Source organism: Struthio camelus, chromosome 29 (assembly GCF_040807025.1).
Source record: "Struthio camelus isolate bStrCam1 chromosome 29, bStrCam1.hap1, whole genome shotgun sequence".
NCBI classification, from domain to species: Eukaryota; Metazoa; Chordata; class Aves; order Struthioniformes; family Struthionidae; genus Struthio; species Struthio camelus.
The window spans coordinates 1,887,068-1,904,212 of record NC_090970.1 but is presented as its reverse complement, the minus strand read 5'-3'; the positions used below and the strand labels follow the sequence as shown (position 1 = coordinate 1,904,212).

Genomic DNA, 17,145 nt, shown 5'->3' with positions numbered 1-17,145 from the left:
TCGCAACCCTATCATTCGAGGAAGTGCTGGAAGAAGAGGCCTGGAGGGATCCTCATGGCACTGCACTGCTGGTGGCTGTGATAAGGCCCCTGCAAACAGTTCCTGGGCCAGGTGCTTGGGGACCAGCAGCCAGCAGTGCTTATGGGAGCCCATCAGGAGCATGCCCTCTGGGTGAGCAAGGAGACCTCAGGCTCTTGTCATGCTGTTGGAGAGGAGCTGGCCTCAGATAGGTACTGACGGAAGGAGGGATAGTTCCCATGGCTCACGAGCTGAAGGTGCTGACGCGTGCCTGGGTCCAGGGCACTGCTACCTCCCAGGCCTTCTCCCGCCTCCTGGGAAGCCACTGCAGGAGCAAGCAAATCCTGGGAAGAAAACCTTCCCCATGCTCCTGAGAGTCAATGGCAGGGTCACTTCTGTGTGAGAACACGGCAGGCCAGCAGCAGGACATGGCGGGAGCACAGGGGAGGCATGCGGACTACTCAGGGAAGTCAACAAACATCTCTTGTCTTTCAGCTCTAATAAATCGTACACATTAAAAAAGGATATCATGTATAGTGATGAGGAATCACCCTCAGGATTCTGAAGATGAATTATCTCATCACATACATACTAAACAGCAGGAAACATTCCTTAACTGCAACAAGTATGTGTCTGGGTGCTGTGGATTCAAAGTCTTCACAGTGCCGGGTCTTTGCAAACAGCCTGGCTGTTGTAAGAGTGAGGGTTGGGAGAGGAGGAAGTCAAGACAATTTGTCAGGGACAGAGGGTTATATCAACACAGGGAAGCAGTAAGCCTCAAGGTGAATCTCGGTACTAGAGTTCCTATAAGGTACGTTGTTATTACTGATCAAGTTGAAGGACTCTGCCTCCTCTTCCTGCACCAAAATGGTCTGCAAAAGCTTCAGGTGTGTTGATTGAATCCATGCTCTTCCTTAAGTGACTCAAGACCAAGGAAATGTGGTGCCTATCCCTTTAGACAGAAGATCTGCACGGATTTGTGTAGCCCTCTTTGCCGTCCCGGCTTCCAAGCAGGGACTTGTGTAGTGGGAACAAAACTGAGAAAGGCTTTGTTAAAACAACGTAAAAGAAAACTTGAACCAATATCTGCATCTATAGGCCTCTAAGCTTATGTTACTCTTTTGCTATTGCAGTGTGGAAGTCATTAAAACGCACAAGTGAAAATATGAGGTTAGGTTGTCCCAATTATTTTTCTCCATTTCTCTTACTGTGCTGGCCAGGAAATCTGCTGACCTACCAAACTCAGTTATGTCTCTAGGACCTTTGGCTCGAGCCAGGAAAGTTTCTGCAGTGCTGTGGTGGCCAAAAGTACTGCTCTCCACAAACATATGTCAGGTGGACACTATGGGATCTTGCTCAACTACAGCGAAATCCCTAGAAAGTGTATTTGCAATCTGGATTAGAAGACAGCACGCAAAATAAATATCATAGACGCACTGGTGATCATGGTGTTACTGTACCTATCCAGTTTGCAGTTTGTTACATAGAGCTCCTTTGTTTCAATGCCCATGTTAATTTTTTTTTTTCTAAAAACGCTCTTCTGCTCCATCCTCCCTTCCCACCTTCTTCCGTAACTGTTGACCAGTTTCAGCTGAACATGATAAATGTAGGGATTTCAGTGCTTTGGAACTCTAGGCATCATGAAAAGGAGTGTCTGGGTGAGAAAGGGATCCCAACAGGTCTGTGCTGGGAGAGAAATTTGCAATTTGCCCCACAAGGGCTAACTGACCCCATGCCCTTTGTGCATGTGGCTGGCCAACGCCCGTGTGTGATGTGAGAACCATCACGTGTCCATCCAGCATGGTGGGGAACAGCAGCCATGGTGAAACAGCAGGATTATTATTGTTATTGTTTTTGCTATTGCTGCTTAAATACTACCACCAGAATCAGTTTCCTCAGGGCATCTTTGAGCTCCTTGTTCCTCATGCTGTAGAGGAGGGGGTTCACTGCTGGAGGTATCATGGAGTACTGAATAGCCACCACCAGATCCAGAGCTGGGGAGGAGATGGAAGAGGGCTTCAGGTGGGCAAACAGGCCAGTGCTGACAAAGAGGGAGAGCACGGCCAGGTGCGGGAGGCACATGGAGAAGGCTTTGTGCCTTCCCTGCTCAGAGGGCATCCTCAGCACAGCTCTGAAGATCTGCACATAGGACAGAACAATGAAAATGAAACATCCAAAGACTAAAGAGGTACTAACCACAAGAAGTCCAACTTCCCGGAGGTAGGAGCGTGAGCAGGAGAGCTTGAGGAGTTGGGGAATCTCACAGAAGAACTGGTCCACGACATTGCCTTGGCAGAGAGGAATGGAAAATGTGTTGGCAGTGTGCAGGAGAGCATTGAGAAAACCACTGGCCCAGGCAGCTGCTGCCATCCTGACACAAGCTGTGGTGCCCAGGAGGGTGCTGTAGTGCAGGGGTCTGCAGATGGCAACGTAGCGGTCGTAGGCCATGACAGTGAGGAGAGAATACTCGGCTGAACATAAGAAAAAGAAGAAAAAGGCTTGGGCAGCACATCCTGCATAGGAAATGGTCCTGGTGTCCCTCAGGGAGTTTGCCATGGATTTGGGGACAGTGGTGGAGATGGAGCCGAGGTCGAGGAGGGCGAGGTGGAGGAGGAAGAAGTACATGGGGGTGTGGAGGCAGTGGTGGCAGGCTACGGCTGTGATGATGAGTCCGTTGGCCAGGAGGGCAGCCAGGTAGATGCCCAGGAAGAGCGAGAAGTGCAAGAGCTGCAGCTCTCGTGTGTCTGCAAACGCCAGGAGGAGGAACTCATTGAGGAAGCTGCTGTTGGACATTTGCTCCCCCTGGGCATGAGGAGCTGTCCAAGGAGAAAAAGATAGTGACAAGTTAGAAAAGACTTTTAAAAATAAACAATTAAAAAAATAAAATGTTCCATTTCTCATTAAAAACACCACATTGCCTCTCTACTTTATTGGGAGGACCTCTGTGCAGCTCCTTCCCATGAGCTCTGCTTTAGGCTGGCAGAGTGTGTCGGGAGGAGCAGGGACCTCTACCCATGGGCTCCGCAGGAGTCTACCTGGCTGTGCCGTAGGGGGTACATGGGAATGGGGGGAACAATAACTGTCGAATGAAATCCATTGTCTCAGTTTTGCAGAAAATACTTTCAGGGATTAATTTTTTTTTATTATTATTTTATTTGAGATGCCCCTGTCCCCCATGGGGAGTGTTCTTTCAAGGTAGAAATCCTCAGCATTTCTGCTGTGAGTCCTGAGAAGAAAGCATCCACTGTCACTTGGGGCAGAGTGAGGACAGCTCGTTTGTTTATTATTCTCATCCCCAGTTGTGCTGTGCTCGCACCTCTTTCAGCTGCAGGATGATGTTACTCTTAAACAAAAACCAGCCCCTGCTGAGAGCAGAGCAGTGCACTTTCAAAGGGCAGATCTCCAAACTCCTCACCCTTTCTCCAGGCACCTCAGGCAGCTCTCCACACTCCCCTTCTAGCCAATGATACTCAGGGCTCTTTGCAGCTGCCCATCTACAGCCTCCCAACACCTTCTCCACACTCTCTGCCTCCCTGAACCTTCTTGACAGGTCTGTCAGCTATCAGAGAGAAGCTGAGAGAGAGCTGTGCCTTTCTAGAGGGCAGCTCGCAGCCTGGCAGGACACCACAGGGAAACAAAGGACTGTTAGGACTGCAGACGGGCTCTCCTTCAGGGAGAGCCAGCTCATTTCCCAGTCCCACGGACTGCATTTCCTGGAGCTCCACAGGTCAGGAGGAGGCTGGGGCAACCTCCCTGCCATGCACACCCCTCTGTTGCACAACTTGCAGCAACTTGGTGTCTGAACTGCACCTGAAACCCCTCAAACCCCAGAGAGCCTGAGAGCAAGAAGAGGAGCAGCATGGAGAGGAGGGGAAACAAGGGGCAACACCATGATCCTGCTGCCGAGGGAGGCAAGGAGACAAACAGACGGGCAGTCACAAAAACCTTCACCTTACCTAGCTGGGCATGCCACCTTGAAGACAGTGACACTGCAAGGCAGGCGCTCCCAGCCCCTTTGTCAGGCAGCACAAAATGAACTGGTGGCAGGAGAGATGCCCCTCTCCTCTGCCGGAGGTCTGGCTGCAGAGGAGGCAGCTCATGCCCTGGACTCCATGGCTGTCAGGGCAGAGGCTCTGCTGGGTGGGAGAGGAGACACGGGGAGCTTGCTCAGAGGAAGATACCTACATCAGAAAGACTGACCATGACTTGCCCAAAATCCATCCTCCCATGATGATTCTGCTAGCATTTCCCTCTCATTCCCTCCCCATCTCAGCAGCCTGGAGCTATCCCTGCTGGGAGCTTTCTCTGTCCCTACATCTTTTCCCTCTCAGTGATCACAGACCCCATCCTATCTGCTGTGTGCTCAGTGCTGCCCTACGGAAACCTTTTGAGACTGAGACATTGGCAGGGGCACCTCTGTGCTTGCAGGTCCTAAGGAGCAGGTCACATAAACCCTGAGAAAGCCCATAAAGGTGATGCTGGTTCTGTTGTAGGTTGAGGCTGAGGTGAAGCTGAGCTTTCTCACAGACCTCCTGATCTCTGAGGGTGAAGGTTTGTGAGTCCCAGGTCCTTCCAAACCAGAAAACTCTTTCCTCTTTTCTCCTTGCCCAAATCAGGAAACAGAAAGCCCTGGAAGGAAAGCTCCTTGCCTTTCAAGTAGCCCGCTTTTTTCACCTTCCTCTGCAAGGCAGGGACACTGCTCTGAACCACCATGCAGACGTGTGTGCACGTCCCATCCTCACAGCCCAGCAGCCGTCCCTGGGAGAAGGTAGCAGCATGCCCTGTCCCTGTGACGGCATGTCAGGGAATCTCTGCTCTAAAGCATCTCCTCCTCCCCTGCACACTGGAGAAGCTGGGAGAGTGATCTTTAAAAAACTTGTCATGGGGTGAGCTTGGTTCAGAAAACCCCTCCAGAAACCGCAGTAGTGTTGTCCTACAGCTAGGGACTTACCGTGCAAAGGGCTGGGAAGATGTCTTCCACAGTGAACTGTCAGCTGTCCTCCCACTCCACACTGCCTTTCACTTCTCTCAGCTCCCGTCAGCAGCAGCAGGCAGTGCCCACAGCCCTGCTGCTCTTGGCAGAGGAGCTGCTCCTGCACACAACTGAGCACATGGGCACTGCTGCCACATTGCCAGGACCTCCTTCTGTCTCAGGAGCATGGACCCACTCAGCAACAGTGGCCCAATTAAAGGCAGAAGTTCTCTGTCCCCTGGGCTCCCTCCTCCCGGGAAATGTTCCCTGAAGTAGACCAAAATAATCACCAGTGGTCCCTCTCTGAACACTGAAGGAAGACTGATTCCAGCATTACAATCTATCTCATCAGAGAATGGTCACCTGCTAGAGGGGGAAACGTCACACTCTGGAAGCCCCTCTTTCTGCCTCTTACCTAGGCAGGACTCCTAGAGAGGGGGCAAGAAGGGAGTTCATTCTCCCATGGTTCAGGTTTTCATTCAGATGAGTCCATCTGGGCATCTCATGCCAGTTTAGTAGCCCTGCGGACTGGAGTGGGATTCAGATCCCTCCACTGAACTCCACAAACAGACAGGAGGTGGGATTCCCCTTGACCAACCTGAAGTGTGCCCAGCAGAGATGTCTGCATGGGAGCTCCTTGTCTAAGCTCCCATTGTAATCCCTGGAGGTGGAGATTGGGAGTCAGTTGCTCACACACAGACACCTGGGGACATTGGAGGAGACAGAGGTGGTCCAAAGGAGGACAGAGGAGACATGTGCCAGTGTCTGCTTGCTCTGATGGAGCCACTCTGAGACCCGCATCCATCAGGTGGGGGCCAGCTGGGGAATTTCTTTGGCCATCTGAAATGACCCCAGATGCCCAATACTGCTAGACACCCACTCACGAGGAAGCTGAGACATATCCAGATCCCAGTGTAACCAACAGCTCATGTCATTCAGTGCAGACACTTGATTTCATGACCTAGAAATAGCCTCACAGGGCTATGTCAGATGCTTGGGGTGTGCAGCACAACTGCATGCTTCCAGCACATACACCATGGCACCTCCAGGGAAACCATGGCCCCTTTTCAGTGCTTGCTGGACAAGCACCCCAGGACATCTCACGTTTCCTACTTGTGTCCACACAACTGAATCCCACCACGGCCCTTAGGCCACGTCCATCTTGTCTGCATTCAAGTGTGCTCCATAAATGGGAGGCAAATCACATTGAGGTCTCCCCTCTAGTGTTTGCACTCTCCAACCCTTCTGGCTCTCCTGTCCCTGAACCTCTTCTCACCCTTCCACATGATATGAACAGGTATTGGGCTAGTGATGTCCTCAGGGTGGCTGGATCAAAGGCTGCCCAAGCCCTGGGACTTCTTCACTGGCACCTTGTCCTTCCTGGAGATCAATTCACCTCTGTCACAGGCCCCCAGGGTGCTGCAGACGTAGCTCAGGAAGCAAACCCCTCTCCCGCCATTCCTGCACAGCTCAGCTCTGTTTCTCCCTGGCCTTGGGCACTGCAGGGTTTGCACTCTGTTAGTGAGAACCTCCTTCCACCATCACATTGGCCACCTGCTAGCCATGCCAGCATGTCACCCCTTGCAGTCAAAGCCTTTGCCTACAGAAGCTCCTTGGGAACATGTTTCTCTGTGACAAATCTTCTGTCCGTGCCACAGCTGAGGTGCTGAACTCCACATATATGCAGACATATGCCGCCTGGGGCACAGCCAGGAGCAAACGGAGATGCCCAAGCTGTCACAGCATTGCCACATGCTTGGAATAACTGAGATGGGGTGGGGTCACTTGCATGACTGGAGTCCTCCAATGGCAGAGTACAAGGTCTTCAGGAAACTCCACCAGGGAAGATGAGGAGGAGGAGGCCCTGTGTGGGAAGGGCACATTGCACAGCATCGTGTCCAGGCAGGTTTTGAATCTCTCCAGGCAAGGAGACTCCACAACCTCTCTGGGCAACCTCTGCCAGGGCTCTGTCACTCTCACAGGCAAGAAGTTTTCCCTCAGATTCAGGTGGAACTTCCCCTGATGACACAACTCGTCCACAACAGCACACCTGCTGCAGGAGAGCTGACTGCCAGCCCAGGCCTCACCAAGAGGCCCCAAGCACCCCCTGCACCCTCACCCCTGTAGAGCTGCATCTGCTGGCAGAGGGTCTCTCTGCGTCCAAGCTTCTGACACAGCTGAGGCAGCGACTCCAGCAGCTACTGGGGAATGTCCTCTCCAGCATGACATGACCATATCTGAGCAAGCATACACTACTAGGATTGGAAACAAAGGTGCCTTCTTGCACCCTGCTGTGCAGACTGCAGCCTCTCTTCACTGCACTCCAGGAGCTGCACTCCAGGCCTGGCTCTTCTACAGGCCTCTGCCTAGCACTGACTCACAGGGTGCTTGACCCACCCGAATCAAGGAGCAAAGGCCCCAACTCCCTCTCCTCAGAGGCAACCAAGAGAGCTCCTTAGCGGCAGCTCCACCTAGCTAGAGCTGCTCCCAGGAGAAGTTAAGGCCTCCTGTAGTTGTCCTTGCCTAGCTCTCCTTGCCTGTTAGCAGCAAGCACCCTCGAGTTCCTCGGGGTCCCCAGAAAGCCCGCCCCCCCCTCCCCCAACTTCCAACAAGGTCCTCAGAAGTTCTAAGCAGAGCCCACACACTGCTGCACAAACTGCTCCCTCTGTTTGCTGCCTCTGTTCTCTGCGCTCTGGCTTCCTTTTGCAATGACTTGGAAAGCCACCTCTCTGACAGTCTTCAAGGGGGATGGAGCCTCCCTTCTGCAAGAGTCACCCTATTCAGAGACAAGGAAGGTTGGTTGTAGGGATGTTGTCAAACTCCAGCAGCTGCACAGCTGGGAGCTGGTCACCTCACACACTTCTGAATGAGCCAAGGTGCAGGTCCTGAGGCATTGCACTGCCTTCCAGGCTCTGCACCGGAGCCTGGACAGCAGCCCTGCAGTGTGTGGGCACGTCCTGAGAAGCCCAGGAGCAAAACTGTGGGAGATCCAGGGCACTAGGTGCTGTACAGCACCCCGGGAAACCCAGGGTGCTGGGGGGGGGATGCAGGGTGCCAGGGACTGTAGCCAGGGGAGAAGCACTGCCTTGAGGTGATGCTGAAAAGCCCAAGGACCAGCTGAGCTCCAGAGGTGGGAAATGGCTTTCCCCAGACTCAGCCTGGGCAACATTCATGGGAAATGAGAACACTGCCCCAAATTTGCTCCCCGGCCTTGCCCATGGTTATGGAATATGGGAAGCACCAGGGTCCCATGTAAAGCCCTCTGATCTGGATGATGTGTGTTAAGGGCCTAGTTGCTCTTTTCTGGCATCTCATCTCTCTCTCTAGCACCACAGACTGAGAAACCTTGCTGAGGCCTTTTCAAAACAAAAAGCCTGCTTTGGTGCCTGAAGGAGGAAGGCTGCATCCTGTCCCTTCCTGTCCTACATCCTCCTTTTACTAGAAGAGAGACCCACAGGAGAAACCTGTCTCACCAGGCTCACCAAAGCATCACAGCCCATGGCCACCCTTTTGTGCTGTTTGACCTCACATGATTTTGATCCCATCTTTAACAAGTGTACAACCCCTAACATAGCCCCAAACCCCAGCTTCCCACCCAGGTCTGCCCTGTGCAGAGACCTGTTGGTGCAGGGGCACAGAAGTGACCTCTCCTGTGCCCCATCTTAGATTTTCCACGCCTTTGTCCCATCTGGTCACGTTCCTGAAGGATTTATCAGCCAGTTTTGGAAACTAACTGTGGGGAGGGGAGGTGACTGCTTTGCAGAACATGAAGGGAAGTCTCTCTGCTCTCTCCCTGGCTGTGCCATCTCCATGGCAGTGACCTACTGAGCCCCGAGATGACACGGGCTGAGGTCACAGGGGGATGTGCCGCATCACAGAGAGGTCTCTCCCCGGTGCCATGGGAGAGCCCTCACTTCCCTGCAAGGCCAGGGCACAGCTCACACACTCCCCACTGCTGCCCTTCAGAGCTACTCCCCAGCAAGGAGAGAGGACAGGAGGCAATGGGGCTGCACTGGGGCTCCTCACCAACAGGCACAAGAGCAGGGACACATTGGAGAGGAATTGTGGGGGACGAGACAGGAAGCGAGTCCTTTTTCCCTTGAGGGAGAGGCGAGCCGAAGGAAAGGGACCAAACAAGATGGAGACTGCTGGACCAAGAACATTAGCCCAGACCACAAATCTGTGCTTTCCAGTGCTCCTGCAGCTCTCCACCAAGGGTAAGGGATTGAGGAACTCCTTCCTGTGGGTCGTGGGATGTGGGGGTGTCTGCACAGGGCTGGGGGCGGCCACAAGAGCCCTGCTGGAGGGTCCCGTGTGGCTCAGGGCACAATGGGGCAGGCAGGAGTGCTGGGTCCTGGGGCTGGTGCTGTCCTGAGCCCCGAGGCTCCTGTGGGGCTGGCTCCATCCCCTCCTGGTAGGGTGGGGGGGTCAATCCAGGTGCAGGTGTCTCTGGGAGTGGGTCCCCGCTTGGGGTCTGGCTCTGGCAGGAAAGGGGTCCTGTGTCTCAGAGGCTGCAATGTCTAGCAGATCCCGTGGCAATCTCAATAGACTGCTGGAAATGCCCACAGAGGACATGAAACCTCAATAATCCTCAACATGGTGCCCGACCCACCATCAACCATGGTGGGAGGGAGGAGCTGCCTGCTGGGTCATGTGTCTGCAATGTTGCCATGGCATTGCCCCCAGTGCTGCCCCGCTACTTGCTGACAAGAGGAGGAGGGTTGTGTTGGGTTGCCTGATGTCTCTGTCAGCCCATGACCATCCAGCACACGGGTTAAAGAGACTTATAAGTGTGGCGGGAGCAAAGCAGAAGAGCAGGAGTGGGAGTGAGTGGGTCTGCAGGTGTGTTCTCATGCTTCCCTGGCCCTGGCCCTGCCCCTGGCTGTGGCTGAGAGGGGCTGCTCTCCTCCAGGAGCTGCCAGTGGGGTTAGGACCATGGACAGAGGTGCCTGGGCCCCAGGTGAGCTGTCCTGTGAGCCAGATGTGCTGTATGGCACCTAGCAGCTGCGCTGGGGCTGTGAGGTGGGGTTGGGTGAGGTTTGTCTCCAATGTTTGAATGAAATCTTGACCCTTTGATTCGTGGAGGTGGGAAGGGAGCAGGAGCAGAGGTGTGAGTGGATGTTCAGAGGAAGTGCTTGTTGCTCCCTCTTGGAGGACTAGAAGGAAACAGAAGGGCTGGAGAGTTGTCCTGGGTGTGTTTTGGGGGCTTTTGGTGGTGTCCTGGCTGCTGCCATGTGTGGTGGTGTGTCGCTGCTGCAGAGCTAACCAATAGATAGATATAGACAGATATAGATTTGCTATCCAATTAACCTCCCTCCAACCCAGTGAAATATGGCAGGTGAGGGGAGAGGGTCTTCATTTCATCTTGCCAAAGGCCTCACTCCTTCGGGGCTCTCTGCTGCACCTTGCACCCTGCCCTGGGCTCTGAAATCAGACATCCAGGGGCGGACATCCAGCAGGCCACAGAGAGCAGTTCAGATCATGTGGGACTTTTTCCACACACAGTTCACAAGGAAATGGTCTCTCCACAGTGGAGCGCTCAGAGGTGCTCTTTCCAGTGGCAGTGCCACAGTCATTGGCCCATTTGAAATGAGCCAAATAAGGGAAACTTCCAAAGACCAAGTATTTCTTCAGAAAATCATTGGCCTTTAAAACCACTCCTCCCGGATGTGCCTGCTGCAGGGAGTAGTAATCTCAGCTGCCCAGAGCTCACTTTCTGTGCTGAAGACTAAGCAAATGAGCCCATTGCTTTTGGACTGGGAGAAACATCAGCTGATGCTCAGGCACTTTCCTGCAAGTCAGCAGGAAACACTTCCTGGGTCCGAGCTGAGAATCAGCGTGCCAAGCTGGAGTTGTTTGATGCAAATAACCGCCTCAGAATTATGTTCCTCCCCTTTCCACATGCTCCTCTCTGCCCTAAGGGGGTCATTTGGGAGCTGACCCTTCAGGTGTCCAAGTGAGCACATTTGGCAGAGTGTCACTGAGCTGGTCACTGAGGCCTGCAGTTTCGGAAGCTCTTGCCAGGATCTCCAGCTGGAAAGCTGACTCAATCCCAGTGTGTCTCCTTTCTGGTAGAGAGAGAGAGAAGAGACCCCCATAGCTGGCTCCTCATGTCCCTGAGGAAGGGGAAAGGCCAGCAGGTGGCACAGAGCTTGGAAGGTGATTGTGAGATTCTTTCTGCCTCCCCATCTGATGGGCCAGTATCTGATGAGTAGCAGACCAGCTAGCAGGCCCATCTCCTGCTGACACAGAGCCTGCAGGCCCAGAGCCCTCGCCCTGCTGCCAGCGCTCTCTCCTCAAGGCAGCCCAGGAAGCTATGGACTGCCTTCACCCTGAGGACGTGTTGCTGGCTTATGCTGCTACATGCTGCCTCCCTGGACGCCCCCAGGCCCTTCTCGGCCAAGCTGCTTTCCAGTTGGTCAGCACTCAGCATGTCCTGGTTCAAGACATTGAATTTCCTTTTGTGAAACTTCCTGACCGTTCCTCTCTGCCCATGTCTCCAGCCTGTCACAATCCCTCTGAATGGCAGTGCAATCAGAAACTTGCAGGCCCTTAGGAGGCACAGGCCCATGCAGGTGAGTGTGTGGTCCCTTCTGTGTCTGTAGGTGATGGGCCAGGAAGAAGCTCCTGGGTGGGAAACTGTTTGTGAGGTGACTTGTGTCTCAGTACCTGATAGGCCAGCAGCAGGCGCAATGCTTGGATTTTGGTTGTGAGGTCACTTCTGTCTCTGCAGGTGATAGGGCAACCACTGCTTCTCGAGCAGAGGAGGTGCTTGTGCGATTCCTTCTGCCTTAGTACCTGATAGGCCACTTGCAGGCCGATGGCTTGGATGCTGATTGTGATGACGTTCCTGCCTGAGTACCTGTTGGGACAGCAGCAGGCACATGGCTGAAAGACTCACTGCAGGCAGGTGGTCTTGGAAGAGGACTGTGAGGTTACTGGTAAAGGATCAGCTGGTAGGCCAAAAGCCTTAACAGGTGGGGACATTGTGATGAGAGCCATTGTCTTAGGAGGTGGAGACATTGTGGTGAGAGCCATTGTTTCTCGGAAGCTCCTTGGATGGTAGGAGGCACATGGCCGTAAAGTTGAAAGTCAGGTCACTCCTGTCTCTGCCAGTGATGGGCAAGGAGAAGGCACATGGGTGGGACCTCACAATCAACACTGCAGCCGTGTCCCCTTTGCCTGCCTCTCCCCATCCTGTAAAGGAAGCGACCTCACTATCAACACCACAGCTGTGTCACCTCTGCCTTCCTGTTCCGCTCCCCTCTTCTGACCTCTGCCTTCCCCCTTCCGCTTCTCCTCCTCTCTCCCAGCCATCGCCCCTTTACTGGCACCTCCCTCTCCCCTGTCCCCATGGGATTTCACACATGTGGTGGGCAGCTCACATGGCAAGATGAAAATGGGCTCCTGGGGAAGGCAGGCTGGGACAGTGAGGAGGTGGAGATGTGCTATGTGCAAGAGGGTGGCTGGAGTGCACAGGGCTTTGCCCTAGAGAAGGTGACGAGCCAGTCCAAAGCACGGCACAAATGGACCCTAAGGCAGGTGGAAAATGGGCTGGGCCACTGGGCCAAAACACTGTGACCAGTGGCACAAGGTCCAACTGGTGGCTGGTTACATGCAGCATCCCTCAGGGATCTACATATGAGGCAGCACTGTTTAATGTCTTCGTTAACATCCTGGACATTAGGATGGAGCGCACTCTCCGTGTGTTTGTGGACTAGGTGCAACTGGGGCAAGCCTCTGAGCAACCTGCTCTAGTTCTCTCGGAGTGAGTGGGGGATGGTATTAGATGACGTCCAGAGGTCTCGTCCACCCTAAGTGCTGTGATTCATTTCCCTGAAGAGCTGTGGAAAGACAGAATAGTGAGAGGAAGCAGAAAGGACAGGGAGGCAGAAGAAGGCAGAGGAAATAGGTCCCTCTAAATAAAGTAGTTGCTCAGAACATAGTTTCTGCATTCAGAGTGTTGGTAGAAAAGGTATTGGGCTGAATAACTGGTCACAAATATCTATACTCCACTAGAAGGAGGAAATACTGCACTGCATGCACTTGGTGCTGCTAAAAAGAAAGAGAGAAAGACAAGATTCATTAGAACTGGTAAAACATACTTGACCTTCTGGAAATGGCTGTGTGCCAGTTTGGGCACAGAGTTGTTTTTTGGATAGGCTTCAAGTTACAGCTAAACAGTTTCATTCAGGCCTTTATTTGTTTGCCCTCGTATAGAGGCTGTTGCTGCCTGAGATGCCCTGGGGTCACTGAGTTCCCATGACTAGGAAGGGAAGGGCAGACACCTGGGTTAGGCAGAGACATCTGCCCTGGAGGGGTCAGGCATGGGGTGAGATCAGTCTCAGCCCTGTTGTCACCTCAGATGGGGTCACACTTCACTGACAGTGCAGGGAAGGAGAAGGGAGTGTGGCTAGACTCATTGGGACACCTGTAAGGCGTCACTGTGACACAGGTATGTGGAGATTTGTGCAGATGTGGCCTTCCAAGAATACAGCGTTTTCTTGAAGCTGGTCAGCCTGCTTTCCTCTATCAGGCGAGAGAGCTCGGCATGTCAGAGGGTGACTCGCTCTGTGCAAAGAGTGAGGGGTGGCACGGACAGTTGTGGTCAGGGGGAGGTTTTATGAGCACTGGGCTCTGTGCGAGACACAAAAAGTTCTTTGTTAATAGTGTGGGCCTGATTATAAGAGAACTGTTAGGAAAATTACATGAAAAATGAAACAAGAAAGAAATTAAGAACAAGATTTAAAGCAAAGAAGTGTTTTGTTATACTTTCCAGCTTCAAATTTTGTCTGTGTGTGTGTTCTTATTGTCTTTCTTAATTTCTTTTTCTTTTTAATTTAGTGATCTGTTAGTATGATTTAGTGGTCTTATAATTTTTTTTTATTATTATTATTATTTAAGGAAAGATTTTCAGAACTGGGGTAGGATGCTGTCACAGGGTCACGGACACCTGGTGCCATTGCAGGTGCCCTAGTCCCCTCTGCCCAGCCTCCCTCTGCAGCTCTGAGGGGCTTCGGTTTCCCACAGGTCTCCTGGGAGAGCTGCCAGGTCCATGAAGGTGTATCAGAGTCACCGGGGCCTCTCCAAGCACCACTGGCTGCTTCTGTTTCGACACCTGAGCTCTGCCTGGAAAGGGGAAGACTTGGTTTTGACGTTTCAAAAATATGAACACGCTTTCATCAGCTGAAATGATTGAATAATTTTAATGTCAATGATTTCGTATGATGAAATAGTGGAAATCTTCAGGAAGGATATTAATCTCAGGAGAAGAAGTACTGATCTGCCCTCGACCTTATGTTTCCACTGCTCAGTGTATTAGGCTGTGGATGTCATCTCTGTCATCTCCCACATATTTCCACATGTCCTGCCTACATTGATCACTTCTGAGGTCAACTTTGCATCAGACGATCTGGGCTTATGCCCTTCCCAGAGTTTCCCAGTTTTCCTCCTCCCCTTCCTCTGTATCATTCAGGTACCTCTCAACTCCCTAGTCGCTGCTCTGAGCTTCAGGGAGTCGGAAGCTTGTCTCCTCTTTCAGCACTCTCATTGCCTCTTCAACCAGCTCCTTCACTGTGTTTCTAACTAGCCTCCCCCATCTATTTGTCAAGAACATGTCAAGGAAGGCTATTCCTTGCACACTGTGGACCTCACTGCAGGCAACTTGCCCTTGACATACACTTGAGGATTGGATGTTATTTCTTAGGACACTGCATCATGTTTATTTCTGTTTGATCAGAATTGAGACACATGCTTCTGTTTCTGTTTGCAGTTGATTTTCTAAGGAAAGCAGGTGGGAATTGGTGCCCAGGAGCTGTAACATTCAGCTACAGGCTTGAGTGGGAAAAGGCTAGATGTTAAGCCAAGTGAGGGAAGTCCCCAGGGGCTGAGGAGAGAAATGTCAGGGCTGGGGGAGGTGGGGAGGAAGGTTGTCCATACATGTCTCCTATCCAAAGTACTGCTTTTACTGCATGTCCAGGCTTCATCAAGGGACCCTGTGGGTCAGTGTGAATTGGAGAAGGTGGGCATCATTTACTCTGAAACCTGAAGACTAAAGAAAGCTTAAAAAGCAGACATCTTCCAGGTGCTCCTTGAAATCCTTCTCTTTTCAATACCCTCCTGAACACTTGCCAATTAGCCACAGAAGAACTGAAGAAAATGATGGAAAGAGACAGGGGTTGTTAGGGCTTTCTGCATTTTAATGACCCCTCAGGTGTATTTGGTGTTGAGCCCATGAACCTTGGATGCTGAGAGGAGGCTGCACAAACCTCTGAAGAAGATGAAGTGAGAAGTAAATCCCAAGTTTCTTGGAGTGTTAAGGAGTCCCCCTGAGGGCCATTACTGAAAAAGCCTTCCCAGGGGGCTGATTAGAGCAGAAAGCTGGAGGCTCTGATTGCAGGTAGGCCAAGACAATGTGCAGGTGGCTGTGATGCCAAGTCAACCTCGATGTGTTTTATCAAGCAGAGCAACCAGGCCCTGACACCCAGTCCTTGTGAAGGGTGGTGATTTCCCTCACGCGTTGTTCGGGGCTCTTTCTGGGGGTCAGTGTGAAGGTGGGCATGTGCAGCTCCAACTGCAGGACAACAATATGGCATCTCTTGGTTCCCCGTGGACAAGGAGGTCCCAGTGGTTTGAGGTCCCAGTGGTTTAAGGAAACTTCTTCTCAGAGGCCTTAGGAGCAGAGACACCAACCACAGCCAAGAGGCTAGAGACCTTGGTTCTGTTGGAGGCTTTCAGCCATGGCAGTGCCCTCAGCCATCTCCACCACAGGCTGTCCTACACTGTCCCATGCCTGTGCCTGCATCCCTGCACCCTGTAGACACCCAACATGCTTCCTCCCCTTGCTCTGTCCCCAGGATCTCTCCATATTCACTGAGGTCTCTCTATCCTGGCTGGTGTTCTTTGAAACACAAAGGCATGGGGTGACCTCAGAGGCCTCTGGGTGACCTGTTGCACCACACCACTACCCTTCAAGTGACATGTCTTTTTCCTGAAGCCCAGGCTGTACCTCTCAAGATGCAGTTTGTGACCCTTTCCCCTTTTCATGCTCTTTCCTAATACCAACAAAAGCTCCATCCCCTCTGGAACCACCCTTCAAGCAGTCCCAGGCTACTACTATATTCCATTTGTCTTTAACACTTCACCAGGCTGAAGAAGTCAATGTCCCTCTGCCTCTCCATGCAGGCCATGGCCTTCAGGCCCCCAACCCCATCTTGGCAGACCTCCTCTGGACCCTCTCCATGTTCCTCCCCATTCCTCCAGCACGGGGCAGCCCACACTGCGACACACCATCCCACATGTGGCCACACCAGTGCTGAGTCGAGGGCGATAAGAACGGCCCTTGTCTCGATGGCTATGCACTTCCTAATGCAGCCCTCTATGCAGCTGGCCTCCTTTGTGGTGAGCACGCAGCACTGGCTCATAGGGCATCCCTCGTGTAACATCTAGGCCCTTCTCCTCAGGGTCACTCTTCTGCCGGTCAGGTCTCAGCCTGTCCTGATGCACAGCCTGTTCTGCCCCCTGAGGCAAGATCTGACACTTCTCCTTGCACAACGTCATGAAGTTTTTGTTGGACAAAACCCCAAGTTTCTCAAGGCCCCTCTGGACTCAGGCTCCTCTGGGTCAGCTGTTAATGTATGCGTACTGATGGCTCATCCTATCTTGCAGTGCCTCTGGCAGGGTAACAGCATGAGGACCTGCAGGACACTACACATAATAAAAGGCAGTACCAGTTTCAAGGCCCTAGTGGTAAAAGTAGAAATCACCATGGCAACCATCTCAGACAAGCCAAATGAATGCACAAAGAAAGGAAACCCAGGGCCAATGGGGAAACAGAGGTTGGCTGACTGCATGGGAGGGGATCAGGATGGTAAAAGAAGAGTTTGGAAGGGAGAAAAGAGGGACAAAATGCAATAAAAGGTGAAGGAAAAGAAAACTGAAGGTGATTTGGGGGTGGCTGCCAAGCAGCCCTCAATCTGAATGACTCTGACCAGAGCGGGACAAGAATCATGCAGCTGGTCTGGTGATCCTTTTGGGAGACCTACTTCCATGGTCACAAGGAAGCTGAAGGTTTTCCCTAAGGTCAACAAGGGAAGACCCAGGGTGGAAGGACATGCAGAATCATTCTGGTTGGGAGGGGCCTGCGGCGGTCTCTA

The 17,145-nt window shown here is 52.5% G+C and overlaps 1 protein-coding gene across 1 annotated transcript; it reads right to left on the bottom strand.

Moving 5' to 3' along the window:
- Window positions 1-1,875: 1,875 nt before the first annotated feature.
- On the bottom strand, window positions 1,876-2,430 carry LOC138062729 (olfactory receptor 14A16-like; the record flags this gene model as incomplete). The annotated part of the gene is made up of 1 exon (XM_068921734.1): window positions 1,876-2,430. A coding segment is annotated over one exon (555 nt), but the record flags the coding sequence as incomplete, so codon positions are not given.
- Window positions 2,431-17,145: the final 14,715 nt, after the last annotated feature.